This window comes from Dipodomys ordii, unplaced genomic scaffold (assembly GCF_000151885.1).
Source record: "Dipodomys ordii isolate 6190 unplaced genomic scaffold, Dord_2.0 Scaffold3, whole genome shotgun sequence".
Taxonomy (NCBI): domain Eukaryota; kingdom Metazoa; phylum Chordata; class Mammalia; order Rodentia; family Heteromyidae; genus Dipodomys; species Dipodomys ordii.
Window position 1 is genome coordinate 14,391,481 of NW_012267219.1, and position 12,656 is coordinate 14,404,136.

The following is a 12,656-nucleotide window of genomic DNA, read 5'->3' on the forward strand; positions in this document are numbered from 1 at the left end:
ATAGAGCTCCCCTATGACCCAGCAATCCCACTTTTGGGCATTTACCCAAATGATCACAAACAAGACCATACTAAAGCTACCAGCACAACTATGTTTATTCCAGCATTATTTACCACAGCTAAAATATGGAACCAACCCAGATGCCCCTCAGCAGATGAATGGATCAAGAAAATGTGATATGTATACACAATGGAATTCTATGCCTCCATCAGAAAGAATGACATTGCCCCATTTGTTAGGAAATAGAAAGACTTGAAAAAAATTATATTAAGTGAAGTAAGCCGGGCCCAAAGAAACATTGGTCCCATGGTTTCCCTCATTTGCAATAACTAGTATATGTCTGAGACAAGGAGAAAAGGTCGGATAAGATTATGTTAAGCAAAATGAGCCCCAAGATAAGCACACAAGTGATTTTTTTTTTTGCTTGCTATTGCTTCTAACGTATTTATAAGATACCGTGCGATTTTTTTTGTTGCTTTGTATCTTCCTCCCCCCATGGTATAACTCCTGTTTTCACTGTATTTAATATTGGTATAATTTGGGGAGGGGAAGGGAAAAAACAAATTGCTTCAACAATGACATGTATAAGATGCTATGTCGAAAAACAAACTTTACAATTTAGGCGGGGAAGGGGGGAGTGTAGTTGTGGAGATGGGAGGGAAGGGATGGTAGGAGAAAAATAAAGGAGGAGGCAACAATGCTTGATAAGAACTGTACTCATTACCTTGCTCAGGTAACTGTAACCCCTCCTCTATATTCTCATAATAAAAAAAAACTTATTTAAAAAAAAAAAAGCTCAGGGATAGGGATACAGGTTGACCCATTGCAACAATGAGAAGTACAAGACGCTATGTTGAAAAATGAACCTTAAAATTTAGGCAGGGAGTGGGGGTGGGGAGAGGGGGTATGGGGTCATGTAGTTGTGGAGATGGGAGGGAAGGTATGATAGGGAAAAAACAAAGGAGGAGGCAACAATGCTTGATAAGACATGTACTCATTACCTTGCTCGTGTGATTGTAACCTCTCTGTACAGTATTTTCACAATAAAAAAAATTAAAAACAAAAACAGAAAAGCTCAGGGACAGCTCCCAGGCAGTGAGTTCAAGCCCCACAATTGCCAAATATAGATAGATAGATAGATAGATAGATAGATAGATAGATAGATAGATAGATAGATAAAATTTCCCAAGGTGAGCATGCTGAAAATCTAGCTATGGAAATGTCTTTCTAAACTATAAATAAAGGGAAAAGATAGACACAGTACAACCCAAAGGATAACTCTAGAAATATGACAATTGATATAAGGAAGGATGGTCAGAGAATTTCAATGCACAGAACTGTTTTAAAGGCATGTTTTGATTTGTGTGTGTACTTTTAAAAGTTATTTACAGAGCCAATTTATCCATGAAAATTTGCTATTTGTGTGGGATGCATATAGGCTCAGCTCCCAGACCAAAAAAATTAATAGCAAATATAGAAATGTTAACTCATTTCAAATCACTATGAAGTGAAACAACTAATTTTACCTTGCCTAAGTTCATCCTTCCTATTTGTTTTCTCTGTCTCTTTTCTCTTTCTTCCACTAATAACTCTCAAATATATCAAGGAAATCACTACTGTTACTTGCCATTATTATGAAAAATTATTTTCTCTTAAGAAATAATTTGTGGAGATAATAACTATAGGTAGTGGGACAACTATATGCTTAAGTTTAAGGCAATTTTAACCATTTAAATCCTATGTAAAATTAGATTAAGGAGGATGTTGTAAGAAATAGATAAGAAGCGAAACTTGAGGGTAATTAATTCTATGAGAGTTGGGACAAATTAAGTTTCAATAATTCCTTTGCTAATTCAATATTAGGGACTAAATTCCCTACAAATGAAAGAACAAGCAAAATTTACGTGAGAATAACCTAAAAATGAGAATTTTTAATTAAAAATGAATGAAATATTTGAAAATAATTCCATGTTTGTACCTAAATTTGACCTTGATTTTCCATTTACCAAGATTTTGTTGCAAGGATATTAATCTCTCACTTGGTGGTATTAACCAGATGCCTGTCTGTGCAACACAAGAATGAAAAGCATCCCACCCACCAGTTTAACAGCTTGACTTAAGAAAATATGAGACAGCTCTTGATGGAAGAAGACAAACGAAAGAAAACTTAATGAGCATTAGTCAAATTAGAAACCAAAAACAGTGTGTTCCATTCACTACATGAATCAGTCTTTACAACGTCAAGGCAAACAACTATGAAAAACAGGAAGGAAGGAAGGAAGGGGGAGGGAAGGAAGAATGGAGGGAGAAAGAAACGAAGAAAGAAACAGAGAGAAAAGGGAAGGAAGGAAAGAAGGAAGAAAGGAAGAAAGGAAGGAAGGAAGGGAGGGAGGGAGGGAAGGAAGGGGGGAGGGAGGGAGGGAGGGAAGGGGGGAGGGAGGGAGGAAAGGAGTTTTGCACCAAACAATAAAAAAGTCAGTTTAGTAGAAAAGTTGTAAACATTTTACTACTTGGGGGAAGTGAGTAATTTGCAGGTTAAGACCTGATGCTTAATACTCAAGATAAATTCTTAAGTTATGTGTATGGTCTTTTATTGATTGGTTGGGTTATTAATTTAAGAGAAATGTTTTGAATCTTTAGCATAAAAATGAAAGATCAAATAAGGCAAAAATGAATAAACTATGTTTTGTGTCTTTAGTAACTGGTACATTCTATATTGGCAGTAAGATTGCAATATATTACATACTAGTGCTGATTTTGGATTCTATTTTTCTTTCCAAGTATATTTATTCATTACTAAGGAATTTGAAATAAAAAATGTAGACATTGAAGTACCTATTGTGCAATAGAAAGAACATAGACGCCTTGATATTTCGTCTCAACTCTGTCACTAACAAGTTGGACTTTCTAGTGTTATATCTCTAGTTTTATCAAAAATTAGAAAGAAAGATATAATTTCAGTTGGCAAAAGTGAAGAAATACCATAAGACATTTTTACTAAATCTTCTGTTCTGTTAGCCCTTGCAATTTACAATTTATTATGACATGTACTAGAAATAAATATCCATATATCACTAATCAAAACAGGCCCATGCATAGCTTTTATGTTGTGATAATCATGAGGGTGAACTTTCCAAATTATTCTTGGTGAAACCAGAACTACCTAGACCAGGATCTGTTACTGGACATAGATTAGCAAGGGAAATAAAGCAATGAATATACTGTCCTTTTGAAATGGATGTAGTTGGCAGGATGCAAGCCTGGATAACCCTAGATCCTCAGGAGAAGGAGAGCTGAGGATCAATATTTGAGTTTGAAGCCAGCTCAGGTAGGAAAGTTCATATGACTCTTATGTCCAGTTAACCACCCCTCTCAAAAAAAGTTGAAAGTGGAGCTGTGGCTTAAGTGGTAGGCACCAGCCTTGACTAAAATATTTCAAGTACTGTCCCCACGCCCTGAGTTCAAAGGCCAAGGACAGCGAAAAACAACAAAAGATGTAATAGAATTACTAACAGATGCCTAGGTCTTAAAGAGACCTGATTTTCCAAGCCTTATCAACTTATGCAAGTAAGGCAGTATTCTTCACAATTTTTTTTTTATTTTCAAGAAACATTGCTACAGCATTCTAACCAACTCGGGTGAATTTTTAATCACAGGCTTTAATTAGAGAACGTAAATTTCCTTATGATATTTTATTGTCCATATTAGATTGCAGTTGAATATATTTCACATTGTGCTTATCTCTCTCTCTTTTTTAGAAGTGATGGCGTTGTAGGGTTTGAATTCCTTGCATTTGCTCAGGTTGCTTATTGCTGTTATTTTGGAGATGAAGTCTCACAGAATTTTCTTTTCCAATTAGCTATGAAATATGATCCTGTGTCTCAACTTCCTGATTCATTAGGAATACAGGTAAATGCCACAACACCCCAGCATGATCATTAGACTTTTATGCTCAAAATGTCTTTGATATTGGTGTATTAAAGATTAAGTAGACAGAATAGACATGACAAATCAGAACTGTTGTGTTTAATCATATTATATGGCTTTTTGATGATTCCACTTTGTTGAATAGATAACACACAAATTACACAATGATTTGTTGGAGAAAAAGGCAAAATTTGTAGCATATGGGTACTAAGTAGTCTAAATCTCTCAAAATGCTCTGCATGCAACAACTTGTAGGTTTTAAAACAGCAAAATGTACAATCAGAAAATCAAACTAGGTACAAGAACAAACAAATTTAACTTATTTTTCTACTCCCCAAAACATAGAGCAAAGTATTGAGAATAGATTACCAAATGAGTTTTCTCATGAATGTGGAGATATGTATGTGTGATATATATATATATATATATATATATGTATATATATATCCAAAATAAGCGAGAGATATTTATATTTCCCAATAAAGATAGGAGTCATTGATAAGCGAGAGATATTTATATTTCCCAATAAAGATAGGAGTCATTGATCAATGACTCCTATCTTTATTGGGAAATATAAATATCTCTCGCTTATTCTGGATAAAATATTAATAAGAAAGCTAAATGGGTAAATCTTTCATTTTTTTCTTTTTTACAGCTATTTTTTGATAAATTATAAGGATAAACAGTCATAGTGGTGTAGGCTCAATATCGAACAACAACAAAAAAGGAAAAACCACTGATTTTTATATCATCAAATTCACAAGCTTGTTTAGGCTGTCTGCAGCTCTAAGAATTTATATTATCTAACTTTAGAAAAACTTCTGTTCAGATTTCTTCTCGGCAGACTGCCCCCAAAATTTTATCTTTGAACTCGTTTAGAGCTGTATACAATCATCTCTTTGTAGTCAAACTGCATTCATGGTCTTGTAAATGCCTTAGGTTTGTTTGATCAAAATACAGGAATTATGCTTTTAGTTGTTTATTTTCTTAATCTGAAAATACTCAAAGGTAAATATACTGTAATTTGTTTCCTTGCACCATCTAGTGGATTTAAATGACAACTGCGGCAATAAAGGATTACAAATTACCCCAGATGTGAATTTTCAGACGTTCTGTGAAGAACTGAGCCTAAAAATGCCATTTTATATAGTTCTACAACAGGGCACTCATTTTCATTGTTTTTCCCCCTTTTGGAGAGAAAAATCAATTCAGACCTGGGCAAATTCACGGCAGAATATTTTCGCCTGTAAATAAAACAACATAAAACAGCACCTGTGCACCCGGTTTACCAAAAAAAAAAAAAAAAGACAATGATAAACACACTTCCGTTCTTCCCATCCTTTCTTCACCAAGACTCCCAAGGGAGCTGCTACGCGTCCGAGGGGGGAAAAAAAAATGCAGCGAGTCTGCGCGCAGGCCGCGCGCAGGCTCCCTAGTAACCGGAAGCTGGGAGGCGGGGCTACATCCCCGGCCAGAGAGCGAGCGGAAGAAGCCGGGTGGAGCGTCTGGGTGGAGGCGCTGAGACCCTTTGGTCGGTGAGTCGTAGCTCCCGCGCAGCTCCCAAACCCATTGCCGGTGGACTCCGACACGAACCGCACGGTGCGGGGCTCCGGATCCGTGGCTGTTGCGGCTGCTGCTGTCGCCGAGGACTTCCCCCACCTCCGGTCTCCGCCGTCGCCGCTGCGGGAAGACGCGGCCTGGAGAGGCCTCGTAGGCCTAGGTGCGGCCCAGCAAGCCTGACGCGTGGCTGCCGTGAGTAAAATAAATAAATAAGTAGAGCGAGCGCCCCCACCACAGTCGTTGACCAGTTAAAATGGAGGAGATTTCCCTGGCCAACCTGGATACTAACAAGCTGGAGGCCATCGCGCAGGAAATATACGTAGACCTGATAGAGGATTCTTGTTTGGGATTCTGCTTTGAGGTGCACCGGGCAGTCAAGTGCGGCTACTTCTACCTGGAGTTCGCAGACACGGGTAGCGTGAAGGATTTTGGCATTCAGCCAGTGGAAGACAAAGGAGCACGCCGCCTCCCGCTTTGCTCCCTTCCCGGAGAACCTGGCAGTGGGCCCGATCAACAGCTGCAGCGCTCACCTCCAGAATTCCAGTAACCGCCGCAGGAAAGAGGGGCGGAAAAAAAAAATGACCAGGACAATAATCTAGACTGGTCCCTTGACTTGGAAGAGTAAGCTTAAGTAGGGCAAAACAAAACAAAAAAATCAGACAAAACTCCCAATTTCCCCCCTTGAAGATGCTAGCATAAAAAACAAAACAAAAAACCCAAAGTGGAGAATTTTAAGAATTCAGATTTTTTTTCTCTCTCTTTTAAACGTGTCTGTGGGGCCAGTTCTGAAACCCTGGGCAGGAGAAGGTGCACAAGCTGGGCAGTATGCAGTGTGTATGGATCTCTAAACACACCTGGATTCCCTGTGCTGCCCTCGGTACACAGGTGAGAAGCTGTGTGCCCAGCGTATAAAATCTTTCTGTTCTGAGACTTTCTATCTGCTTCATGCCACGGGCTACCTGGAGAGTTTGGACCTTGTCCATGATCTGGTCATTTTGTCAGTGGGACTGTTTCTTTCATTTTTAAGTCTCTCATTTGAGCTTCACTGATAATAAAATGAAAGGTATAACTCCTGGAGACTTACCATATCAATTTAGGACCACCAAGAAAAAATTCCCTGTTGAATTTGGTAGTGAAGCTGTATGGCCTTGACTGCACAAGAAGAACAATTCAAAACTTTTTTTTTTTTTTTAAGGCCCAGCATTTTTGGTGGTTTCTTCATACCTGATAACAAGCCCTGCCTCTGGTTGAGCAGAGCTTTGATTTATTCCTCCCCACCCAGTGTCATAAAGTTGACAAGTACAACTTGGTTGTCCAGACAGGCTGAGGATACAATTGTGAGCCCATGGAGAGGTAGTAGAGACCTCTGCAACTATGCACAGTCTCATACTGGAAGATTTATATATTGGGCTGTGGACATAAGTTGTGTGGGACAGTACCTTCCCTCATTTGAGTTACTGATTGCATAGCCACTCTACAAGTCTGACTTGGTCACTGTGCCAGGTCACTACTTGCTTCCTACTTCGGGGGCCTGAAGAGCATCATGGTTGTGTAAGAGGCTAATTGAAACATGAGCCCAAAGAGGGCCTCTGCCAGCTGCTCTGAGTAATGTGAATGGGTTTAGTGCTAGAAGCCAAGGAGCAGGACTAGGTCATCTCTCTCGTCTGACTGTGTGCAGAGTCCTGTTGAATGCCCCTCTCAGAAGCTCTGTTTTGGTGAACATTCAGACTGTCACCACCTTTTCTGCCCTTCCAAAGGGGCAGTCCTTTCCACTAGGTCCCTTTTGGACCTCTTGACAGCAAGAGCTTTCTGTTGCTGGAAGTCAGGAAAACATGTCCAAGTTCCCTGACTTTAGGAAATGGGATATAGGGGGAGGATGGGAACTGATCTGTGTTATCAAAATTGCCTTGTGTTTACTCCCTGACTGAAGGTTTATAAAGGGTAGGTGGGTGGGAGGACTGAGGTGAGTGGAACAGGTGCTGCTTTATTTGAAATGTTTTTCTTACCTCATTCTATGCCCCAGTAAAGGCCCTGCCTCATCTCTCTGGCTTGGTCCATGTTCCTGTCCACTGCCTATCTGGTGCAGCTCATAATTCCAGGTGCTGCTTGCCACTCTTAAGCTTTCCCCATCTACCAGTTTCAGTTCATCTCTCTTTAAATACTTCTGATTCTTCTCAACTTCCTTTTTCTTCGCCTTTTTTTTAATGTTTTTATTCTGTTTTTTGGAAGACTCAGAGGAGAATCTTTGGCTCCCTATGCTTGGATTGGAATGGGGAAATAGGTTTTTTGTATTTACAAGGCAGTCATTTGTCTCTATAGGACTGCCTTAGTATACCCTCCTGCTTTGTCTTCATGAGTTCTGTCTTCCTACCTGCACTAGGAATCTGCTTTTAGGACTTAAGCAGAACTATGAAGGCTGTCTGGCACCCAGAGATGGAGCTGGTCCACCTTCTCTTCCCCTTGCTCTGTATGTATCTTCCCTTGTCTATGGACTGATGATTTGAGGTAGAGTTTAGGAAACTACTAATTAGACCTGAGTCTCTTACTGCCTTCTAAAGATTTCCTGCCCAGCTTTGTGGCCTAGATACAGATCTACAATCCAACAATTACAGCTTTTGAAAAATGTCAAACCTTGGCTGAAGCTAAAAGTAATTTCTAGTTATCCTTTCCTTTGACTTTTTGTGAATATCTAATAGAATGCTGATAGAAAGGAGAATCTGAGACAGTGTTTTGGAAACAAGACGAAAGAGAAAAGATAATCATCTACTTATTCTTCCTTTAGTTAGGGAACCAAGAACATGACTTTAATATTTTCTTTCAGACCTTTTCTATGACTGGAGGAGGAAGATGTTGGAAGTAAGTTTGAGTAGTGGTTTCTTTACATCTCTCTTTCCTTGTTTTGATCCCCTTCTCTACTACCATCATTAGGACAAGAGGCCACTGCCCAGACAGGTACTAGGTGGGCTCAGTCTAGCAGGTGCCCTGAGGGGACAAACTACTACTGTTCAAGGAGTTCAGGCTCCCTAACATACAGTTGACAGTGGTTAGAAACTCCCTTTTCCTATCTTCCCTATTGTCCTTTCTGTAACAACAGAACTTCTGTCCTTCCCTATTCAATTAATTGTATTGGTTACTCTATAATCTTACCGTGAGTTAGTGAGTGAGTGAGTGAGTGAGTGAGTGTGTGTGTGTCTGGGGGGAAAAGGGTTCTTTAAAATTTCTGTGGTTTGTGGCTTTTTCTACCATACATTAGTTTTCCACCACCGCATGCCCAGGGGCCACTGCCTGGCACTATCGCATGCTGGGACCATTGCGGGAGGGTACTATGAAACTCACCACTGTCCTTTGCTTTGGAGATTTCTTATTTTTGCATAAGTAACCCATCCTATACAGATAGCTGTTTAACTGTGTGTTTCCTTGCCCCTATGGCTGCTGTTGTAAATAAAATGCATCTCCCCATTGCTAAACAGTAAGAATAAACTTTTTAAAAATTACTTTATTTGACTCTTCATTTTTTAAAAAATATGACTTGTTAAGTCCTTGAATAGTGAAGTGTTGTATCACTCTTAAAATTTAGTCTTTATTCTTAAATGGGAGTTGTCTGGATAAATTATATAGGCCTGTTCCTCCATCTAGTTCTGAAAATGATCTATCTCCAGCATCTAGTGAAAACTATATATAATCTTATATATAAAACCTTTCTCTTTCCATCTGACATAAAAAAGAGGTAATATACATATGATCCAGACCTGTTACATTTTAATATGTACATTTTTACTATTTCAAGAATATCTTTGTTCTCGAGGCAAATGAGTCATAGGGGAAAATGAGTCTGCTTTTCTAATGGCAACATATATATTATACATATATAAGTATTTTTAACATGCATGTTACTTTTTAAAATTTGACTCCTTTAAGTTTTTCATTTCACTTTAAAATAGTTATATTTTAAAAAAACCCATAGTTGATAAGCAAGGGTTTTGAGCACTTCTCAAATTATACATAATTGTACTTTATACTGGTCAAAATACATTTTTGCTAAATGTTCTAATCATTAAAGATCCAGATTGATGAGATGAATACAAATTGTCATGAAAATGGAGCCACAGAAAAATATGGTTCAGTAGGACACCTGAAGGAACTTAATAGACATGAAGCATTGTAAATAGTTTCTTACAAGAACACTAAACTCAAATGTCATTGTCAAGTTTAGACACTCAAGACCAATCTAATTACTAAGTTAATAAAATATGCAAATATTTCTATAAATGATATAATGTAAACAAGTGAATTACTTTGCCTTAAATAAGACTTCCCCTACTTTGTGAAATTCGCTGTAGAAATCAACTAGTATTCAAATGTAGTTGGAGCTAAGACTGTTTTTCAAGTTCACGTTTGAATTAATGTACTTAATGCCTCATTTTCCGAATGAGCTATATGGCTCAGTGGTAAAGTGCTTGTGTCACATTCATGAGGCCCTGGATTCCATTCCTCAGCAGCACATAAACAGAAAAAGCCAAAAGTGGTGCTGTGGCTTAAGTGTTAGAGCACTAGCCTTGAGCTGAAGAGCTGAGGGAAAGCTCCCAGGCCTAGAGTTCAAGCCCCACAACTGACCAAAAAAAGAAAAAAAAGGTATATCTAAATGAGATATTTGTTAAGACCTCTACTTAGAATGACATGTATAATTAAATTAGGGCTTTAAATCTTTTGTGTTGAACTGAGGGCCTCTTGCTTTCATGTGACTTTTCACTCATGGTTGGTCCTTTACCATTTGAACCACACCTCCATTCTGGCATTTTGCTGGCTAATTGGAACTTTTCACAGACTTCTGCCACAACTGGCTACAACTTTTAGCCTTCTGAGTACCTATTAGTACAGGCATGAGTCACCAGGGCTCAGTTGACATTAAGGTTTTTTGAATTACTCTTATGGTTTTGAACTGGTATGAAATTTATATTTTAAATATAAATATTCACCTTCCTAGATTTATTGTCTTAACAGTATGTACTGTTAGATCAGATTGCTTGATGTTCACAAAAAGAGAAATGTACTAAAGTAGTTATGGAAGCAAGAATAATACATTTTTGCATGTATTCATAGCTGATATCATTGTTATGTTAAAACCTGTGTGTGTATACACACACACACACCTGGGTGCTGTCCCCAAGCTGTTTCACTCAAGGTTAGTGCTCTACCACTTTGAGCCACCGTGCCACTTCTGGTTTTCTGGTGGTTACTTGCAGCCAAGAGTCTTGGATTTTCCTCCCTGGACTGGCTCCAAACCTCTATTCTCAAATCCCAGCCTCTTAAGTTGCTAGGATTACAGGCATGAGCCACTGGCGTGCTGCCAATTTTTTAGAATTGTGATTTTCAAGATTATTATTAATAATTTGCTCTCAGGTTACCTCAAGGCATTAAACTTTGGGAGTTTTGCTGTGTTGTACAAGGTAGAAACTGATTCCCACTTAGATTCCAAAAGACGCTCTTGATGTTTAGAAAAACTTAAAATGATGTTCTTGTTCAAGAAGATACTACAGGTAAAACTACATTCTTTAAATTCTATCCTTGAAAACATTTTCTGCTTCAGTTTTATTAGTTGAACCTCATTGCAAATATGTGAGCTAAAAAGGAAGTTCATAATTTACTTGAGAAATAAAAGCACATGTTCAGCATCAATGACTTGCCCACGGCTCAAAAGCCAAAAATGCAGAAGTGGTGGGTACAAAAATAGAATGTAACTGTTCCAATCTTTTAGACCAGTGCTCTTGGTTAAAGTTATACAGACTAATACATGAAAGAATTAATTTTTAAGTAAGAGATGTGATACTTATGGACAGCTTTATACAAATAAGCCTAAAATCAAAGGCATTAAATACATCAAAATGACCCAGTATAAACAAATAAGCACCAGACAATTTTTAAACAATTAAGATAGATAATAAGAAAATGAAATTAGCATATCAACTGTTCAGTGTATCTATTGTAGCTTTCATTTTTTTTCTTTAATGGTCATGAGATGATTTTTTATTTCATTTCTTGTCTCTTTTCCAGCTTGATTAAAATGAGGTTTACTGTATAAATTTGAGTTTTTAACTTTATTGACATGCTTAGAAATTCTGTTATTTTTGTTTTAATACTGTCCTGTTTGCTTATGATTTCATCTAATTTAATATCTCATTTGTAGTTACTATATTGTTCTCATAGGTAATAAGTGATTACTTTCACAATAAATGTACAGTTGATAAGTTCAGAAAATAAAAAATAGCTCTTTCTTACAAGCAATATCCAAATAGCCAACAGATATGGAAAGTTCATGTTCAAAGAAATGCAAATTATGAATGACATTCCAGTTTATACCACTTAGTATGGTTAGAATAAAACTGATAATGAATCAACTCAGCCATATAGAATAAATTAAAACATATGTTCTGGAGGATAGGAAAATGAAAGTTTGGGGAAGCACTTTGAAGCTATCCTGGTTAAAGATAACTAACCCAAATCCCAATGTTTCTATTTCTGTAGCATTATATGTATTAGATTGGAAGCAATGTCTATGACAATTAGAATTAGAAATACACACAGTCAAGATGTAGAAATAGAATGTGCCGAATCTGAAAATAAAATCTTAGTAAAATACATGTTCTTATAATTTGTTTCATTTCATTTGAAACTAGAAAATAGGCAACCCACTGATAAATAGTTTAGGGATTAAAGCATGTTTAAACATTCCACTTTCATGTGCATTGTGGACTGGAGAGAGAATTCCTTGATGGGAAACATCTGGATACTTGGGAGACACAATAAAGATATTAGATTAGATGCATGGTACCCCTCTCCCAAGGAAACAGGAAATGGCAATAATACTCAGTTCTATTTTTCTAATAAGAAAGAGGGAGAGGGTGAAACAGGAGAACCCTGAGATACAAGTGAAAACTTGCACTGTGAAAATATAGATGACCATATGGGAATGGGAGGATAGGCACTGATCACAAATTGAAAATTATATAGAATGGATAGATAGGTAGATAGATAGACACATACATAGTCAAGAATTCCTTTGGAAATTTGTACCCATGAAGGTTACTTCCCAAATTACCAGGCCCGCAGTCAACTGTAGCCAAAATAAGAGGTTTCTGAGGTGGAGGGTAGCCTAGGCTACACAGTGATGC

At 37.7% G+C, this 12,656-nt stretch overlaps 1 protein-coding gene and 1 pseudogene across 1 annotated transcript; both read left to right on the top strand.

Moving 5' to 3' along the window:
* Nucleotides 1–5,667, top strand: part of LOC105987429 — a 21,044-nt pseudogene extending 15,377 nt beyond the window's left edge.
* Atxn7l3b (ataxin 7-like 3B) lies at nt 5,408–8,981 on the top strand. Its single transcript, XM_013022186.1, has one exon. It carries the CDS (start codon nt 5,741–5,743, stop codon nt 6,032–6,034), a length of 294 nt encoding a protein of 97 aa, XP_012877640.1. The 5' UTR covers nt 5,408–5,740; the 3' UTR covers nt 6,035–8,981.
* Nucleotides 8,982–12,656: the final 3,675 nt, after the last annotated feature.

What these genes read in the sequence shown, in the direction of transcription:
- Atxn7l3b (XM_013022186.1), top strand. Translation starts at nt 5,741, where the DNA reads ATGGAGGAGATTTCCCTGGCCAACCTGGATACTAACAAGCTGGAGGCC.